The sequence below is a fragment of the Oncorhynchus masou genome, chromosome 22, assembly GCF_036934945.1.
Source record: "Oncorhynchus masou masou isolate Uvic2021 chromosome 22, UVic_Omas_1.1, whole genome shotgun sequence".
Lineage (NCBI taxonomy): Eukaryota > Metazoa > Chordata > Actinopteri > Salmoniformes > Salmonidae > Oncorhynchus > Oncorhynchus masou.
In genome coordinates, this window is record NC_088233.1 from 26948543 (window position 1) to 26969766 (window position 21224).

Consider the following 21224-nt stretch of genomic DNA (forward strand, 5'->3'; position numbering starts at 1 on the left):
TAATACTTGTGGAATATAAAAATAATTACTTGATTTGTTTTCCAGTTTATTGAAATACTTTGCAAATACAAAACACTGAAAAGGTCTATTCATTCCTTTTCAGTAGATGCTCTTATCCAGAGCAATGTACAGTAGTGAGTGCATACATTTTCATACTGGTCCCCCATGGGAATTGAACCCACAAACCTAGCATTGTAAGCACCACGCACTACCAACTGAGCCACATCATCATCAAACCATACAAACCTATTTATATTAAGGATTGTCAATTAATACTGCACAAAACGTGGTGGTTTTCCACATTTTTTTATCAAGAAAAATATTTAATTTGATGTGGAAGTTTTGTATCATTGCCTATACCGTTGCACCTTTTGATGTAAATGTTTGAGGACAAGGTTTTGTTCTTTCTGGATTCCTTTAGAATGACAATCACAGAGAAAGGGACAGGGCAACAACTCATACAATTCTAACTATTGAATCCTGCAAGATACTGTTCTTAACTATACAACCAAAAATAATTTTGCCTGCTCTAGAGGTATATATCAATTGAAAAAATATATATAATAAATGTATTCTGATTTTTCAGGGGGTGCTGGCTATGGACATCCCCCAAACAAACTGACCCTGGGAGAATGAGTGCACAACTGCAAACAAGTCGATTATAAATATGTCAGTCAGGGGGATAGTCTCTGGCAGAGACTTCTATTGGCAGTAACTGGCAGTAACGTTGAAGGGCTCTGGTTAGTATCACGTAGCTTGCTAGAAGGAGGAAGTAAGAGGCTAACGTTAAACGAAGCCTAACTCAGCAGGAGCAAAAATTACAACTCAGTTCTCGTAATAACTTTGCTTTACAGAGAGTAGGCTACTACCGAGACAGACAGTGAGTGATATGGCACTCAGTAGTGAGGCGGAGGCAGGCTGCAATGCATGCAGGAGGAACTAGAGGAGATAGAGACAGAGAGGAAGCAAGCAGAGAGAGGGTCAGAGAGGTTAGTGTAGTGGTTCCCAAACTTAGGGTTGGGGTCCCCTGAGAAAATCTGTACTAATCTTATCTCCACATGCAAAACCTGGACCTGTACAAATCAGCTGGGCTAGACAATCTGGATGTGTAACTCTGTGTTGTTGTATGTGTCGAACTGCTTTGCTTTATCTTGGCCAGGTCGCAGTTGTAAATGAGAACTTGTTCTCAACTAGCCTACCTGGTTAAATAAAGGTGAAATAAATAATAAACATGGCATATCTTCTCTATAGGCCTACATTAAAATGTTGCAATATAGTTCTAAAAATATAATACATTTTAGTTGATGCTGATTCTACATGTCAGTGTGAATAATTTATCATGTTTCCCCCCTTTTCAGAGGTATAACATTACAATTGTATAGCTAATAGGCTATGTGTTTGTAGATCGACTGAGGTGATCGACTGAGGTGATAATGTGATAATGTCTGGGGTCATTTTTTCTTGTTTTTGCTTTTCTCCAAATACCATTTAAGTTTTTTTTAATTGTATAGAAATGCAGTAAATGAGCTTCAACTTAAAAAAAAAAATCCTCCTCCATCTCCTTCCAGGCCTCATTAAAACTCAAACCCTGGTTACGGCCCTGCACCTGTTGTCCACAATGGATGCCACGTGAGGAGGAGGCTGTCACAAAGCTTCTCCAGTCAAAACAAACAGTACTCGTATTACTATCTACCCGTAGGAACTGATTTAGGATCAGTTTTCCCCTCTCTGGTCCTGATCTTTCCACTGTAAGCTTCACAATAGCACTGGCCCTTTTCCAGCAGCTCCGGACTATTTCTCGAAGCAGGGACACACTGGCCAAAAACTCCAGTAGTGTTAAGTATTGACCTAAAGCACTCAGACACAGTTATATTTACACACACTATTTCATTTAGTGATGTCTTAATTGCTTTTGCTGTTAAACTCTCTTTGATCCGGCCCAAAGCAGAGAGTAGAATGTGGGTCTTGAGTAGTTTTATGGAGGCAGTCTTGACAATACAGTAGGGGCAGTAGTGAGTTATATGGCGCCCCCAAGTGGCATTATATTGCCACACCACCACAAAGTTGGGGAAAGTGAAGTGAAAGAGATACATTTCTTCCATTGGATAATCCTTGATTGGACTCTACACACTTTCTTTATATCTTAGCAAACCTGGATAGATTCAAACTCTAGGGATGTGATTTAACAACTAAGACATTTGATCTTACTAAGCTAGTCAAGATCAAATTGTTCCATTAAAGGAAAGATTTGTTGATCAAACTATGTTTTTATTTAAGGTATGGATAAGGTAGTACTTGAGTGAATAAAAACAGTACAAAATGTAATTCAAACTGACAAACACAGATATGAGACATGAATGAGACATGTGAAACACACTTAAGTCCCACAAAAATTCAGCATTGTGAAAAGCATACTAATTCAATTTAAAGGCCATTCCAAGAAATACATCTTTGACCAAACTATAAACCTTTTCAAATAGAGCTGTTGTCCTTAGTAAAGCCAATGTGAGCTTAGTATCAGAGTCATTGTCAGTACTGTACTGTGCTGAGCTGAGAGAACAGAGGGATGCAGGTGATTCTCTAAATGTCCATCAGAGGAAGTCAGAACACTGAGATAGCAAGTTCACACTTGGATTCCACAGCTTTTATGTTCCATTCTCCAGGTGACAGTTGGATGTAATCCAGCCCCGAGGGTCCTCTTTCCTAAACATAACATAGAGGGAGACTTGTCACTGCACTCTAAGGAAGTCTTCACATCACAAGTTGGCTCAGCTCAGAAGAGCGGGGACCTGGAGGACAATCTCCATCTCTGCCTCAGCTCCTGTTTTGAGTGTTCCCCTCTCAGGAAACAATCCCAGACAGTGTGTGGCTTAGTCTAAGTGAGAGTTCCCCCTGCTGGGCTGGAGTGTGAGACGCTGTGGCGTTTTCTGCAGAGCTGCCTTGGCCGCGTGAGGACGCATAATGGTCGGCCTCCCTGGTGGTCTGCACAAGACAATTGGTTGAAACCCGTTGACAGACTGCACATAAGCTCCACCTGTTGGTGACCTGAGCCCTCTGACCAGTGGGCTGGAGGCTGGCCTGTGGGGCATGTGGTAAGTAGTCTTGGGCAGCAGAGGGACTTTGGGCCTCACAGCCTCCTGGAGCCCCTGGCTCTCCAAGATGCGGACTCCTGCGACCGTCTCTGAGTCTGTATGGTCTTCAGCAGGCCTTACAACAGCCCCAGCCACCTCACCACTGAGCCTCAGTCTGTGTGCTCGCAGCACTGACAGCCTCCGGCTACCAGGGGCTGATGTGGCACTTTGAGGGGGAGAGGGCGACAGAGTGCAGTCAGGGGACAGGGAGAGCCGGGCCACTTCAGGGGATTTGGCTTCTCTCGGAAACACATCTATAAATTAAACATAGTTTATTAGAGAACATTTCAGACTGTGTTGTGATCTCAAGTTATTCTGTGTTCAAATCCCTGGATATATATTTAGGTTTCTTGGTTTTATGTTTCATATACTGAGTAGGTTTGGCATGTTTGATAGCCTTCTTAACCAGAGATGAGCGAGACTCGCCTGGAGACTGGGAAGACGAGTCTGTCGAGTCAGTGTTTAACCAGTGACTCAAACCAGCACTCTCTTTTTTACCCTCCTCTTCTTCCTCCTTGCCACTGAAAATGCTGAGACTTTCATCATCCTCCTCTTCATCACCATTGAGGATGGTCAGTATCTGAGGCCCATCCCTCTGCATGGCTAATAGACGTCTGGAACACAAAGCAATAGAAAACAGTGAAAAGTTGGTTCAGTAATCTCTCACACAGACAGTGAGAGGGTAAGTGAGTGAGTGAGTAGGTGGTCAATACTTGTTATGCTGTTCCCTCCAGGCCTTGAGCTCAGAGAACACGTCACTGCCCTGGCATCCTCCTTGCTCCTCAAGGTCATAGGTGTGCTCCGGAACATGGAGGGGCGGGGTGCTAGGAGTGGACACAGGGGAGGGGGCTGCATTCTGCATAAGGAAGCAGTAGGGGAATTTGATTAAGCTGGCCAGGGCGCCTAGGTAGGCGGACTTTGCACCGGTTGAAAAGTGATTGCATTCATTTTTGAACCATGCTGCCTTCCGGGCATGAGCCAGGTGCCCCGTTATGGCTGGCGGCGAAGTCGGCTCAAAATAAAATTGACGTTGTTTAAGCACGTGGAGTAATCAGTAGCATTCTGTGTTTTCAAATACAAAAGTTATTACTTTTCATGAAAATGTATTATCTGCATTCCCAATGAAAACTAGTTAAATTCTAACATATTTTTTATGCTGTACGTTTCTGGGCTAAACCTGGTTGAATTAACGTTGTTTCCACATCATTTAACCAAAAAATACAATGCGTTGACGTTGAATCAATATGGAAAACTGATTGGATTTGCAAAAAGTCATCAACGTAAGGGAATTTTGTATTTTTTTTTCAGATAACTTTTATCCTAAATCCAATGACAGTGAATTATTTTGTTGATTTTACCTTGAATTCATGTTAGTTGACAACTCAACCAAATGTAAATGTAAACTAGATGTTGAACAGTGGGATGCTACCTTGTTGACCAAACGACAGAGATAACTGTTCGATTTCCGCAGGGCGCGCCTCCCTCACCGGCGTCGCCCGATCACGTGACGGTCATAGCCCGGGTCAACCCTGGCTAGCTTAATAAAATCTCCTCAGTAAGAGAGAAAGATTTGTGAGGTTTTCGATAGAAGAGGGATAGTGAGACGGAGGGAGCCAGAGGCTAATAGAGGGATGAAGAGAGAAAAATAATACAGAGGGAGACAAAATACAGAGAAGATCTGAAAGAGAAATTAGGGATAAAGATTAAAGAGAGAGAATGACAGCTCAAGAGAGAGAAAAGTGTGACAGCAGTTTGAGAGTGAGTGACGGATGGCAGGTCTATAGAGATGACAAAGTGACAGATCGCCTGGCATTGGCAGTACTCCATCTGTCATGTCACTGGGGCAACAGCTGCATCCCTCTATCACCCTCCCCTCCTCTCTCTGACAATTATCTCCTTCTGTTCATCCTGACATCACATTAGAGAGACAGGGGGAGATGTCACCCAGTCATAATGGCCTGTCACAAAGAGGGTTAACCGCAGGTAGTCTAGCGGTTAAAGACAGCGTGTTTGAAACCTGCCGTTCTACCCTTGATCAAGTGTGAGAGAAAAAGTACATATTTACCTGATTTATTTTATATTAATGGTTAACAATTAATATTGAACTAATAGTAAGACATTTCTGTCCTGCTAATGCTGTGTTTTTATGGTCTCCACTCTAGTTCTCTGCAGCTAACCTGGGCGTATGGTCACCAGAGATGGCTTGAGCTGACAAACGAGGTAAAGACTACATTACATAGACAAGAATGTGTTTTACTAGAGATAGCTTGGGAGTAGAACAATACCTCACGGGGGGGGGGGACGACACACATCAACCATGACTAATCATTCTTATTGTCAGCCTATATAACGTCAGCTATATAAAGAACTCTGCATTTGTGTAAGGGTTGGGTTACTGGGTCCAACACTCAAGGGTTTTGGGTCAACCAGCCTCATTAGTGCAATAATTAATCGATATTGAAAAAAGATAATTGTTTGAAGAAATGACAAGGTCTCTCTCACTTGATTAGAATATTCCATGACACAAGGTAGTTGACCCCAACAACTACTCCTCGGGTGACGCGGGCGTCGATTAAGGCAGCCCCAGCACCTCTCTTGATTCAGAGGGGTTGGGTTAAATGCGGAAGACACATTTTGGTTGAATGCATTCAGGTTGTGCAACAGACTACATATCCCCTTTCCCCTACACATAACTACTCCCCTTCACTCTGGGTCATTTTCCCCTGAAGCTGGAAGACTGTGTCAAATCTCTGCTGTGGTCAATGTGCCAGAAAGGACTCAAGTTTGTCAAATAAGGATTGAGATGCTGCAGTTAATTAGTTTCATGCTAATGATGGGTCAACAAACCCTCATCTTCTGTCGCCTGGCTCTGAGGGCCTGGACAGGGCTCCCACAGAACAAGACCTTCCCTGCACCTGGAGAGAAACAAAACCATTTCATTACAATGGAGGATGGCCAATCAGGGATGGGATTGTCACAATATAGGAATTTAGAAAAATAGGCATTGTATGCCTAAATTCTGGGGTTGAAATCAAAGATCTCTGATTTAAAAATACATAATGAATCTTCAGACATTGTTACAAGATGTCCTCATGGTGGCAGTGTTGCATAATTATACAGGTGAACGGTACTTTTTCAAAAACAAGTAAAAAATAAAATCAGAAACGGCTAATTAACACAAAAAGGATACAAAACAATAAGCCTGATTCATTATATGGACCTATTCAGGGACATGAACTGAAGCTTTATATGTGGAGATGGTAGGGCTTTCAGTGCCAAGGACACCAATAAAGTGTCTCACCGTGCGTCAGAACGCTAGCGTCTGGGTCCACAGAGACTGGATCTGCATTAGCAGAACCAGATCTGGACCCAGGAGGGGAGAGGGCTCTGTACCCAGCCGCTGATAAGGGTCGCGACCCAGAGAGGGGTCTGGAGCCGGTTGCTGAGAGGGGCCTGGCAGTGACTGGTCGGCTGGAGGGACGGGAACTGGAGAGGCTGCTCGCTAGGTGCTGGCCAGAGCTGGGTCTGGAGTAGACACACACACTGGCTGCTCTCTTCTCTATGGCCAGACAGGGAAGAGGGAAAATATTGCATATCAAAACACAGAGTAGAAGAACTGACCTGGTGGATCTACTGTTCAGATACAGTGCATTTGGAAAGTATTCAGACCCCTTGACTTTTTCCACATTTTGTGATGTTACAGCCTTATTCTAAAATTGATTTAATTATTTTTTCCCCCTCATCAATCTACACACAATACATATCATAAGCAAAAGCAAAAACATTTTTATTTTAAATGTTTGCAACAAATGTATAAAAAAAATAAAAAACAGAAATATCACATTTACAGAAGTATTCAGACCATTTAATCAGTACTTTGTTGATGCACCTTTGGCAGTGATTACATCCTTGAGTCTTCTTGGGTATGACGCGACAAGCTTGGCACACCTGTATTTGGGGAGTTTCTCCCATTCTTCTCTGCTCATCCTCTCAAGCTCTGTCAGGTTGGATGGGGAGCGTCGCTGCACAGCTATTTTCAGGTCTCTCCAGAGATGTTCGATCGGGTTCAAGTCCGGGCTCTGGCTGGGTCACTCAAGGACATTCAAAGACTTGTCCCGAAGCCACTCCTGCGTTGTCTTGGCTGTGTGTTTAGGGTCGTTGTCCTGTTGGAAGGTGGAACTTCGCCCCAGTCTGAGGTCCATTCTGTACTTTGCCCCGTTCATCTTTCCTTTGATCCTGACTAACGCTGAAAAACATCCCCACAGCATGATGCTGCGACCACCATGCTGGTCTGAGAGTCTTTAGGTGCCTTTCGGCAAACTGCAAGCGGGCTGTCATGTGCCTTTTACTGAGGAGTGGCTTCCCTTTGGCCACTCTACCATAAAGCCTGATTGGTGGAGTGCTGCAGAGATGGTTGTCCTTCTGCAAGGTTCTCCCATCTCTACAGAGGAACTCTGGAGCTCTGTCAGAGTGACCATTGGGTTCTTGGTCACCTCCCTGACCAAGGCTCTTCTCCCCCAATTGCTCAGTTGGCCGGGCGGCCAGCTCTAAGAAGAGTCTTGGTGGTTCCAAACTTCTTCCATTTAAGAATGATGGAGGCGACTGTGTTCTTGGGGACGTTCCATGCTGCAGACATGCACGGTCAACTGTGGAACCTTATATGTGTGCCTTTCCAAATCATGTTCAATCAATTACATTTACCACAGGTGGACTCCAATCTAGTTGTAGAAACATCTCAATGAAGATCAAAGGAAACAGGATGTCCCTGAGCTCAATTTTGAGTCTTATAGCAAAGGGTCTGAAAACTATGTAAATAAACATTTTTCAGTTTTTTATTTTTCAATACATTTGCAAACATTTCTAAAAACCTGTTTGTTTTTTCATTATGGGGTATATGTGAAAAAGTCAAAGGCTCTGAATACTGAACACAAATGCACTGTACACACACAGACAGATATGTACACAAGCAGATGCAAGCACATAGATCCATACACACACGCACACACACACAGATGCACACACACACACCCTCAGCTGTCTCTGTAGAGCTGCAGTCTTTAAAAGACTCTCTGAGCAGGGCCCAGTCTTCCCCCATGGAGCTGCTACAGCGAGACCCCGCCTCCTCCCTGGCATGCATGTCGTCTAGGTAACGCAGCTGTGGGACCAGCTCCCTCACTGATGACCGGTAGCAGTACCCCTCCTCCTCCTCCTGGGAAAAGGAGAAGACAGCATACACAAAATAAGGGGGGGGTTGGTTGTATCAGGAAGAGAGCCCAGCCCACACCTCATTCAACGAATCATGTTTCATATGAGCAGATGAGAAGTTGAATTAGGCTAAGTTTGATAATACAGGGCCCACCTCTGGACAACTGTGAAAAAGAATGATAGGTGATACAGTAATAAGACTGCATAAAAGGGTTCAAGGTTGTACCTTTAGTTGTGATTTGAATGGTTGATAAAGGCCAAGGTAAGTCCAACCTTTCAAAGTTAGCCTTTCAATGCCAAATACACAACACTTAACACCAGTATACCATAACATAACACAGCATAACATAGAGCTTTAAGGCACAATGAATGTGTAACTTCTGTTCAAAGGAGGAGACAAAGAACATGGTTCTGAGTGGGCCGATAACAGAGTACTAATAAAGGCAATAATCTGCACTTTGTACTGTGCTTTGATCATTTAGAAGCACTGAGAGACAGCTCAGAGAAGAAAGGGGAGAGAGAGACCAGTAAGAGCACTATTCTGCTGCTGCTGAGAGATCAAACCCACAGAGAGAGGGAGTGAGATGGGGGAAGAGGGTTTTAGAGAAGGGGGGGAAGAGGGGTTAGAGAAGGGGGGGAAGAGGGGTTAGAGAAGGGGGGAAGAGGGGTTAGAGAAGGGGAGAGAGAGAGAGAGAGAGAGAGAGAGAGAGAGAGAGAGAGAGAGAGAGAGAGAGAGAGAGAGAGAGAGAGAGAGAGAGAGAGAGAGAGAAACCCAAGGACCCCACTCTCAGTGCTTGGACCAGGACTAATGCATATTCAGATCAGTCTTCCCTCCCTCACTGCCCCAGTTTCCTAAGTCCTGCTGCTGACTGGGTAGGTGAAAATAAACACATTCACTCTGTCCCAAAAACCCTACAAAGCGCTCACAGCCTCACAGGCCAAGCTCCTGGGCTCTCCTAAAAACCCACAATTGGTAAACAAGATAATATGTTGCACAGGAACTAGACTAAAACATGGAATGATATGGGCAGGAAGCATCGTTCAGTCATACCACTTCATTGTGTCATTGTGCGATAGTAAAATCTTAATAAACCACTTTAACATGGGCTCAATCCCATCACTCAAAACATATATGCTAGAACCTTACTACAGTATATTCTCCCCCCTGCCCAGTTGAGCAAGGTTTATACTAACCATCACCACAGCTGGTACCATCCCTACTTACACGAGCAAAACAAAGTTAAGCCTAAATGAAATACAGTGTAGGATAAGAAACCCCAGGTGCATAGGTTCCCTAGGCCTGGACTTTGTCAAATGAGAGCAGCCTGTTTTGGTGTTTGTTTTGCTTTGAACACCACTTCCCTGTTCCCTGCTCTCCAGTCCCACTCCATTCTGTCTGACAGAGAGACAGACAGGGACAGACACACCGGTAGGTTTGTCAAACATTTGATAGTACTTAGCATCTCTGAACAGAGTGTCGGCAAACTCTTGTTTACACACAGCAAAGACCTTGAAAGTTGTCAGCCACTCAGCCTTGTTAAAATACTACAAACCAGAAGGTGGCAGTAGCATTGTTTGGCAATGCATATCTGTGCATGGTCTAGATTCCAAGCTTTCTACACTATTGTTTCTATTTTGTAGAAAGCCCTTGATGATACTAGGTCAGATGGCCAGAGCGAGTTAACTACCTAGCAAGAAGACAAGGGAACCATTTAATTCGTAATCCCATACTGCCAGTGCCAGCCCATAGCCAAAATGTTTAGCTCGCTAGCTAAGGTTAGAATATTCACTAGCGAGCAAAACAGAGCTAGCTAGCTAAGGACACTGCACTAACTCAGCAGCTAACTATCTAACCCGTTGTGATTGAATTATAATGTCAACACTAGCTATAGTGGTTAGCTAGCTTGGGGGAAGTATTTTGTGTTGTGTGCATTGTGTCTGTGCACTTACAGTGCATTTGGAAAGTATTCAGAGCCCTTTCCTTTTTCCACATTTTGTTACGTTACAGCCTTATTCTAAAATGGATAAAATAAAATACATTTCCCTCATCAATCTAAATTGAGCTTGAGCACTCGAAATTGAGCTCAGGTGCATCCTGTTTCCATTGATCATCTTTGAGATGTTTCTAGAACTTGATTCGAGTCCACCTGTGGTACATGTTATTGATTGGACATGATTTGGAAAAGGCACACACCTGTCTATATAAGGTCCCACAGTTGACAGTGCATGTCAGCGCAAAAACAAAGCCACGATGTCTAAGGAATTGTCCGTAGAGCTCCGAGACAGGACTGTGTTGAGGCACAGATCTGGGGAAGGGTGCTAAAACATTTCTGCAGCGTTGAAGGTCCCCAAGAACACAGTGGCTTCCATCATTCTTAAATGGAAGAAGTTTGGAACCATCAAGACTCTTTCTAGAGCTGGCCGCCTGGCCAACTGAGCAATTGGGGGAGGAGGGCCTTGGTCAGGGAGGTAACCAAGAACACGATGGTCACTCTGACAGAGCTTCAGAGTTCCTCTGTGGAGATGGGAGAACCGTCTCTGCAGCACTCCACCAATTAAGCCTTTATGGTAGAGTGGCCAGACGGAAGCCACTCTTCAGTAAAAGGCATATGACAGCCCTCTTGGAGTTTGCCAAAAGGCATCTAAAAGATTCTCAGACCACGAGAAACAAGATTCTCTGTTCTGATAACACCAAGATTGAACTCTGGCTTGAATGCCAAGCATCACGTCTGGAGGAAACCTGGCACCATCCCTACGGTGAAGCATGGCGGTGGCTGCATCATGCTGTGGGGATGTTTTTCAGTGGCATCGACTAGGAGACTAGTCAGGATCAAGGGAAAGATGAATGGAGCAAAGTACAGAGAGATCCTTGATGAAAACCTGCTCCAGAGCACACAAGACCTCAGACTGGGGCGAAGTTCCACCTTCCAACAGGACAACGACCCTAAACACACAGCCAAGACAACGCAGGAGTGGCTTCGGGACAAGTCTTTGAATGTCCTTGAGTGGCCCAGCCAGAGCCCGGACTTGAACCCGATCGAACATCTCTGGAGAGACCTGAAAATAGCTGTGCAGCGACGCTCCCCATTCAACCTGACTGAGCTTGAGAGGATCTACAGAGAAGAATGGGAGAACCTCCCCAAATACAGATGTGCCAAGCTTGTCGCGTCATACCCAAGAAGACTCAAGGCTGTAATTGCTGCCAAAGGTGCTTCAACAAAATACTGAATAAAGAGTCTGAATACTTATGTAAATATGATATTTCCATTTTTTTATAGACATTTGCAAAAATGTTTATAAACCTGTTTTTGCTTTGTCATTATGGGGTATTGTGTGTAGATTGATGAGGGGGAAAAAACGATTTAATCAATTTTAGAATAAGGCTGTAATGTAACATAATGTGAAAAAAGTAAAGGGGTCTGAATACTTCCGAATGCACTGTATCTAGCTACCATCCCATAGCCTGCATTGCATATGAAGTGTGACTAAACTAATCCGTGGACATACAGAGAAAATTACCATTTGTGCTCGCTGATTGGCTAAAAGTCAAGTTGTTGGCCACTGACGAGCATTGGTATATTCGTTGCTACTTTCGTTCTAGCAAGAGAAGGAACGGCTTCCCACTGTGATAAGTAGCTATCGGCAGTGAGATTCTTGGTGTATTTCATGCTTTAAAGCAGCCTGGGATCACAGCCAGACTCACTGCATTTTGGTCAATATCATCTGGGCCCATTGGAGAGAGCATGGCTCACAGCCAGAGCCCGGCATGGCTCACAGCCTCCCATACACACACATACACAACTTGAGTATCTATGAGGATTCAGTAATGAATGCAATAATATACACGATTGTGAAATTGTGGTGAGGGTTAGGGTAAGAAGATATAGTAGGAGTGTGTATAGGTACCTGTGTGGCGTTGGGGTGGGGGCACATACAGACGGGGTTTCCCTCCAGGGTAAGTGTGCGGAGCTGGGAGCAGAGGCCCAGGTACTGCACCTGCACCAGGTCATTCACATCATTCCCTTCCAGGTCCAACAGCTGTAGATTCTCCAGCATGCTCACCTGACTCAGGTCCGACACACTGTTGTAGGCCACATACAGCTCCTAGCGTAGGGAGAGAACATACCAACACAGGTTCATATTTAGTGTCGCTCAACTGTTATTTGCACATAGTCAAATGCATAAAACTTCAACTTTTGTTGAATTGTGAGATTTTCACAGGTGAGCAAGGTGGGTAGAAGCCAGGTGGATTAGGCAGGTGGAACAAGTCTATCCTCTAGTTTATGATGGTCCACTGCAAAGGTTTTCCAGTAGCAACTCTACCTTGAGAGAGGAGAAGGAGGGAATCCCATCCAGGTCTGCCAGGTTGCAGCGAGACATCCACAGCACCTGCAGATGGGACAGTGTGGTTCCCAGGTCCCTGGGAGACATAGACAGCCATGATCCAGAGGCAAGGGTGGAATTGTACCAACAGAACATCAGGTGCCGCGACATATGGTATATGAATTTATAAAATGTGAAATGCAAATCAAGGATGGAAAGAAAATAAATTGCCCCGTAACATGAGTACTAACTTTTGAACGGTTTAGGCTAGAGACGAGCAGTTTTCTGCAATGTAAAAGGTACAACGTGGCGTTTTTTTTAAATGGTACACTACATGGCCGAAAGTATTTGGACACCTGCTCGTCGAACATCTCATTCCACAATCATGGGAATTAATATGGAGTTGGTCTTGTTGGAAAGGTGGCACGTTAAAAGCCACTGAGCTCTTCAGTACAGGCCATTCTACTGTCAATGTTTGTCTATGGAGATTGCATGGCTGTGTGCTCGATTTTATACACCTGTCAGCAACGGGTGTGGCTGAAATAGCCGAATCCACATACTATAGGCCATGTAGTGTATCAAGAGGCGGTGGTACAGCGAATCCTAATCAGACTTGCCCGAGCTCAGGGTTGGGTAGGTTACTTTCGAAATGCAATCCATTACAGTTACCTGTCCAAAATTGTAATCAGTAACGTAACTTTTGGATTACCCAAACTCCGTAATGTAATCTGATTATATTCAATTACTTTTAGATTACTTTCCCCTTAAGAGGCATTAGAAGAAGACAAAAATGTATGTTACCAATTGAACAACATCTATTGCAGGATAAATCAATGTTAAAAGTTTTCGTAGCTGGCCATATATGGATGTTAAATTTTACTTTATGGGTTGGTTATATGTAGGCTTCTTCTTAGTCATCGCTTTGTACCACATATAATAATATGATTCAATTATATATATATTAATGTAAAGATAAGTCACAAAATGGATGTAGCAACTACAGATTACTCCTTTAAGTCTATCAAAAGTTTACGAGTTTAAGCATGTGTCCATTAGGCCTATGGAAAATTTTTATCAGCATGAATTAGATTATGGAATAAAAGTAAGGCTTTTATTGCTCAGTCTGGGATCCGCACTATGCAGCTTTTGCATTTTTTCACTGGCTGTCCACTGGTTTCAAAAACAATGATTAATTGGCAGCTTAAACTTCTTGAATTCAACCATTATTGGGTTCAAATACACATTTAGATTTGTGAACAGCCATCCACAACAACCACAATATGTAAGGCGCAAATAGCTAAATGAGAGAGCAGCAGTGTGATTCACATCAATGCGCTATGTAGATATCAATAATAAGTGATATCTGTATAGCTGTAGACTACACCACTGCTGTCATCCTTACCTCCAAGAGTTTATTCAAATTGGATAATCTTTGGATGCCGACAGCAGTCGCACCATTGGAAGACATACAAAACGCATGTTCTTGCTCTTTTGCCGCGATCCATCAAACACATTTGGTGTCATCATAGTGGTCTCTGACTTGTGTCAGACTCGCTAAGGTAGAACAAACTTAAACATGCACCTTTTTACAATGCTGATTTTAATGTCATTGGGAAAACAAATATTTTTTTTCTGCAAACATCCTTTCTGAATTTAAAAGTAATCATCTAGATTTTCAAAAGTATCTGTAATCTGAGTACAATATTTTAGCTGGTAACGTAACGGGTTACAGTTACCGTTTTATGTAATCCTTTACTGTACATGTAACGGATTACATGTCATCCTACTGCCCCTTTTCCCAATGCATGTCCACACTTGTATTTTGTATTTATTATGGATCCCCATTAGCTGCTGCCAAAGCAGCAGCTACCCTTCCTGGGATTCAACCAAATTAAGGCAGTTTATTCCATTTTAAAACATTACAATACATTCACAGATTTCACAACACACTGTGTGCCCTCAGGACCCTACTCCAACACTACCACATATCTACAGTACTAAATCCATGTGTATGTATAGTACGTATGTTATCGTGTGTGTGTGTATGCATGTGTCTGTGCCAATGTTTGTGTTGCTTCACAGTCCCCGCTGTTCCATAAGGTGTTTTTTAATATGTTTTTGAAATGTAATTTTACTGCTTGCGTCAGTTGCTTGATGTGGAATAGAGTTCCATGTAGTCATGGCTCCATGTAGTACTGTGTGCCTCCCATAGTCTGTTCTGGACTTGGGGATTGTGAAGAGACCTCTTGTGGCATGTCTTGTGGGGTATGCATGGGTGTCAGAGCTGTGTGCCAGTAGTTTCGACAGACAGCTCGGATCATTCAACACCTCTCATAAATAAAAGTAGTGATGAAGTCAATCTCTCCTCCACTTTCAGCCAGGAGAGACTGACATGTATATTATTAATACTAGCTCTCTGTTTATATCCAAGGGACAGCCGTGCTGCCCTGTTCTGAGCCAATTGCAATTTTCCTAATTCCTTTTTTGTGGCACCTGACCACACAACTGAACAGTAGTCAAGGTGCGACAAAACTAGGGCCTGTAGGACCTGCCTTGTTTATAGTGTTGTTAGGAAGGCAGAGTGTCGCTTTATTATAGACAGACTTCTCCCCATCTTAGCTACTACTGCATCAATATGTTTTGACCATGACAGTTTACAATCTAGTGTTACTCCAAGCAGTTTAGTCATCTCAACTTGCTCAATTTCTACATTATTTAGCACAAGATTTAGTTGAGGTTTAGGGTTTAGTGAGTGTTTTGTTCCAAATAGAATGCTTTTAGTTTTATAAATATTTAGGGCAAACTTATTCCTTGGCACCCACTCTGAAACTAACTGCAGCTCTTTGTTAATCGTTGCAGTCATTTCAGTTGCTGTAGTAGCTGACATGTATAGTGTTGAGTCATCCACATAAATTGATACTCTGGCTTTACTCAAAATCAGTCGCATGTCACTGGTAAAGATTGAAAAAAGCAAGGGGCCTAAACAGCTACCCTTGGGGATTCCTGACTCTAACTGGATTATATTTGATAGGCTTCCATTAAAGAACACCCTCTGTGTTCTGTTAGGCAGGTAACTCTTTATCCACATTATAGCAGGGGGTGTAAAGCCATAACACATATGTTTTTCCAGCAGCAGACTATGATCGATAATGTCAAAAGCTGCACTGAAGTCGAACAAGACAGCCACCACAATCATTTTATCATCCATTCCTCTCAGCCAATCATCAGTCATTTGTGTAAGTGCTGTGCTTGTTGAGTGTCCTTCCCTATAAACATGCTGAAATTCTGTTGTCAATTTGTTTACTGTAAAATAGCATTGTATCTGGTCAAACACAATTTTTCACAGAAATTTACTAAGGGTTGGTAACAGGCTGATTGGTCGGCTATTTGAGCCAGTAAAGGGGGCTTTACTATTCTTGGGTAGCGGAATGACTTTAGCTTTCCTCCAGGCCTGAGGGCACACACTCTCTAGTAGGCTTAAATTGAAGATGTGGCAAATAGGAGTGGCAATATTGTCTACTATTATCCTCAGTAATTTTCTATCCAAGTTGTCAGACCCTGGTGGCTTGTCATTGTTGATAGACAACAATAATTTTTTCACCTCTTCCACGCTGACTTTACGGAATTCAAAAGTATAATTCTTGTCTTTCATAATTTGGTCCGATATACTCGGATGTGTCGTGTCAGTGTTTGTTACTGGCATGTCATCCCTAAATTTGCTTATCTTTCTAATGAAGAAGTCATTAAAAGTAGTTTGCAATATCAGTGGGCTTTGTGATGAATGAGCCATCTGATTCAATAAATGAAGGAGCAAAGTTGGCTATTTTCCCCAAGATTTCATTTAAGGTGCCCCAAAGCTTTTTACTATCATTCTTTATATAATTTATTGTTGTTTCATAGAGTAGTTTATATTTATTTTTATTTAGTTTAGTCACATGATTTCTTAATTTGCAGTACATTTTCCAATCAGTTGGGCTGCCAGACTTAATTGCCATACCTTTTGCCTCATCCCACGCAACCATACAATTTTTAAATTCCTCATCAATCCAAGGGGATTTAACAGTTTTTACATTTTATTAATGGGTGCATGCTAATTAGTAACAGGAATAAGTAGTTTCATAAATGTGTCAAGTGCAGCGTCTGGTTGCTCCTCATTGCACACTATAGACCAGCAAATATTCTTTACATCATCAACATATGAAACTACGACACTTCTTGTATGACCTCTTAAACAGTATATTAGGCTCAGCCTTTGGAAGTTTGGTTTTCCTAAATATGGCTTATTATATTGTGATCACTACATCCTATGGATTTGGATACTGCTTTAAAGCAAATATCTGCAGCGTTAGTAAAAATGTGATGAATACATGTTGATGATTTAGTTCCTGTGCGGTTGACCCCTCCATCTGCCACTATCCAATCTCTCTCTCCCCTGCACTCTCTTCCCGCTCTACCCAGCCTCTGTTATCAGTCCCCCTGGACCTCCACTCAGCACACTCCTCACAGTCCCCCCCAACTGGCCTCCAGAACCCAGCCAGCACACGGCACTCTCAATAACCCCTCCAGCATTCCAATCCCAACTCTTCCCAGCCATCGCATTCACTCCCAGGGCCATAGATTACATTTCAATTGATCTATGACTTCTGGTCAGCACCAACTTTCAGCATACTCTCAAAAGTGCCCCCCCCCCCTCAACCTTAGCCTCAGGAAGCACACTCTCCACTTTCCCACCTGACTTCTCACAACACCAGCAGCCCCAGTATCCAGTTGTCCCTGACCACCATCCTCCCTCCCCAACACTCTCTCCTCCTCAGCCCCCGCAGCTCAGAGCAGGAAATGCTATCAGGGGCTATTCACGTCCGGCCGGCCCTTAGCTGCTCATCACAGGGTGGGTCACACAGTTCTCTATCTCCACTCTGCTCAGTCAGATTTGCTGCTCCCTCTCGTCCTACTGTCACAGCTCCCTACGTCCTGCCTAAGTGGAAATAAAGACTCTGCACCTGTATTGTGTGATGTTCCCATCCCATGCCCAACCAACAGGGTCTCGGTCTTCAAAGCACAGCGCTTAACCATATCCCTGTCCTCTAGAGCCTCCTACTCCAGGGTGTTTCCTGATGCAGACAACCAGACCAGGGTGAAGCGTGACAGGGATTCCCAATGGGGAGACACTAGCTCTGGTTCCAATTACGGCTCTCTTTGTGGGAGGCTGGGATTGTACCATCTGAGCCACTGGCTTAATCCTATTCTTTAACTTTTATTGTTGGTGACGCCTGCTGCTACAGTCTAGTTCCACCCTCAACTTCTGGACTTGTCTCTGTACTACTGTGCTGTTTGTTGCTCTTTGGCTATCTGCCAAACTTTTTGGTTTTTACTTTTAATTCATTTTACCTGTTTTTTCCTCACAAATTGTTTAATGAAACTTTTTCACCCCAGACGCTTTATCTAGACATGGACCTACAGGACCTCCACTAGGCAAAAAAGCTAAGTAGTAACATTAACACTATGCCATCTAATTGCAGTCACTGTACTCATAATATACACGAGAACTATTGCCTTATGGTGAAGATAGCCGTGTTGCAAGCACAGCTTCATATGCAATCGTTAGGCAAGGGCAATTTAAGTGTAGGAGCAAGGTACAAATCTGTCGTTTTGCCCCTGAACAGGCAGTTAACCCACTGTTCCTAGGCCGTCATTGAAAATAAGAATTTGTTCTTAACTGACTTGCCTAGTTAAATAAAAGGTCAAATTAAAAATAAAAATAAATTCTTGATGCAATTGGCCTGACTGAAACATGGCTCAAGCCTGATGAATTTACTGTGTTAAATGAGGCCTCTCCTCCTGGTTACACTATCCCATATCCCCCACGCATCCCACAAAAGGTGGAGGTGTTGCTAACATTTACGACAGCAAAATTCAAATTACAAAAAAATATACAAATAAATGACTGCGTTTTTGTATTTTGAGTTTCTAGTCATGAAATCTATGTAGCCTACTCAATCACCCTGTTAACAGGCCTGCTGGGCAGTTAACAGGAGCCTGTTAACAGGCTCCTCCTACAGCGTTCCTCTCTGAGTTCCCTGAATTCCTTGTAGTCATGGCAGAAAATATTGACATTTTTGGTGACTTTAATATTGACATGGAAAAGTCCACAGACCCACTGGGTTTTGTCCAACATGTCTCCGGACCTACTCATTGCCACAGTCATACCCTGGATCTAGTTTTGTCCCGTGGAATAAACATTGTGGATCTAAATGTTTTTCCTCATAATCCTGGACTATCAGACGACCATTTTATTATGTTTGCAATAGCAACAAATAATCTGCTCAGACCCTGACCGAGGATCATCAAAAGCCGTGCTATAAATTCTCGGACAACCCAAAGATTCCTAGATGCCCTTCCATACTCCCACCACCTATCCAAGGACATCGGAGTGCAAAAATCGGTTAACCACCTAACTGAGGATCTAAATATAAAAACGAAAAACATTTGTTACAAGAAATTTGTTCCCTAGTATACAGAAAATACCCACGGAACTGCCAGGACCTAGGATCAACGGAGACACAAGTTTTTTTAATCTTGTATATCGACACATTCATGAAAATAGTCATGGCCTCTAACCCGTCAAGCTGCATACTGGACCCTATTCCAACTAAACTACTGAAAGAGCTACTTCCTGTGCTTTGCCCTCCCTTGTTGAAGATAATAAATGGCTCCCTATCCACCGGATGTGTACCAAATTCACTAAAAGTGGCAGTAATAAAGCCTTTCTTGAAAAAGCCAAACTTTGACCCCTGAAATTTTTTACAACTAAATCGGCCTATATCGAATCTCCCATTCCTCTCACACATTTTAGAAAAAGCTGTTGCACAGCAACTCACTGCCTCCCTGGAGACAAATAATGTTTCTGAAATGCTTCAGTCTGGTTTTTGCACTGAGATTGCACCGAAGGTGGTAAATGACCTTGTAATGGCGTCAGACCAAGGCTCTGCATCTGTCCTCATGCTCCGAGATCTTAGTGCTGCTTTTGACACCATCAATCACCACATTCTTTTGGAGAGATTAGAAACCCTAAATTGGTCTACACAGACAAGTTCTTGCCTGGTTTAAATCTTATCTGTCGGAAAGATATCAGTCTGTCTTTGTGGATGGTTTGTCCTCTGACAAATCAATTGTACGTTTTGGCGTTCCTCAAGGTTCCAGTTTAGGACCACTATTGTCTAAACTATATATTCTACCTCTTGGTGATGTCATTCGGAAGCACAATGTCAACTTTTTTTCCCCACCTTTATTTAACCAAGTAGGCTAGTTGAGAACAAGTTCTTATTTACAACTGTGACCTGGCCAAGATAAAGCCTAGCAGTGTGAACAGACAACAACACAGAGTTACACATGGAGTAAACAATAAACAAGTCAATAACACAGTAGAAATTTTTAAAAAAAAGTCTATATACATTGTGTGCAAAAGGCATGAGGAGGTAGGCGAATAATTACAATTTAGCAGATTAACACTGGAGTGAAATGATCAAATGGTCATGTGCAGGTAGAGATACTGGTGTGCAAAAGAGCAGAAAAGTAAATAAATATAAACAGTATGGGGATGAGGTAGGTAAATTGGGTGGGCTATTTACCGATGGACTATGTACAGCTGCAGCGATCGGTTAGCTGCTCAGATAGCAGATGTTTAAAGTTGGTGAGGGAGATAAAAGCCTCCAACTTCAGCGATTTTTGCAATTTTTCTAGTCACAGGCTGCAGAGAACTGGAAGGAAAGGCGGCCAAATTAGGTGTTGGCTTTAGGGATGGTCAGTGAGACACACCTGCTGGAGCGCGTGTTATGGATGGGTGTTGCCATCGTGACCAGTGAACTGAGATAAGGAGGAGCTTTACCTAGCATGGACTTGTAGATGACCTGGAGCCAGTGGGTCTGGCGACGAATATGTAGCGAGGGCCAGCCGACTAGAGCATACAGGTCGCAGTGGTGGGTGGTATAAGGTGCTTTAGTAACAAAACGGATTGCACTGTGATAAACTGCATCTAGTTTGCTGAGTAGAGTATTGGAAGCTATTTTGTAGATGACATCGCCGAAGTCGAGGATCAGTAGGATAATTAGTTTTACTAGGGTAAGTTTGGCGGCGTGAGTGAAGGAGGCTTTGTTGCAGAATAGAAAGCCGATTCTAGATTTTATTTTAGATTGTTTGATATGAGTCTGGAAGGAAAGTTTACAGTCTAGCCAGACACCTAGGTACTTATAGATGTCCACCATCCAGGGTGGTGATGCTAGTCGGGCGTGCGGGTGCAGGCAGCGAACGGTTGAAAAGCAGGCATTTTGGTTTTACTAGCGTTTAAGAGCAGTTGGAGGCCACGGAAGGAGTGTTGTATGGCATTGAAGCTCGTTTGGAGGTTAGATAGCACAGTGTCCAAGGAAGGGCCAGAAGTATACAGAATGGTGTCGTCTGCGTAGAGGTGGATCAGGGAATCGCCCGCAGCAAGAGCAACATCATTGATATATACAGAGAAAAGAGTCGGCCCGAGAATTGAACCCTGTGGCACCCCCATAGAGACTGCCA

At 43.2% G+C, this 21224-nt stretch overlaps 1 protein-coding gene across 6 annotated transcripts in view; it reads right to left on the bottom strand.

The window, feature by feature from the left end:
- Window positions 1-29: 29 nt before the first annotated feature.
- Window positions 30-21224, bottom strand: part of lrrc56 (leucine rich repeat containing 56) — a 44878-nt gene continuing 23683 nt past the window's right edge. For all 6 annotated transcript variants that reach the window (XM_064929751.1, XM_064929750.1, XM_064929748.1 and 3 more), the window contains 8 exons: window positions 12660-12756; window positions 12243-12440; window positions 8160-8340; window positions 6433-6690; window positions 5979-6046; window positions 3845-3987; window positions 3558-3745; window positions 30-3385 (listed from right to left, as the gene is read on the bottom strand). In XM_064929751.1, the coding sequence (XP_064785823.1) occupies window positions 2871-3385; window positions 3558-3745; window positions 3845-3987; window positions 5979-6046; window positions 6433-6690; window positions 8160-8340; window positions 12243-12440; window positions 12660-12756 (1648 nt within the window). In that variant the 3' untranslated portion in view covers window positions 30-2870. The remainder of the gene's footprint in view (window positions 3386-3557; window positions 3746-3844; window positions 3988-5978; window positions 6047-6432; window positions 6691-8159; window positions 8341-12242; window positions 12441-12659; window positions 12757-21224) is intronic.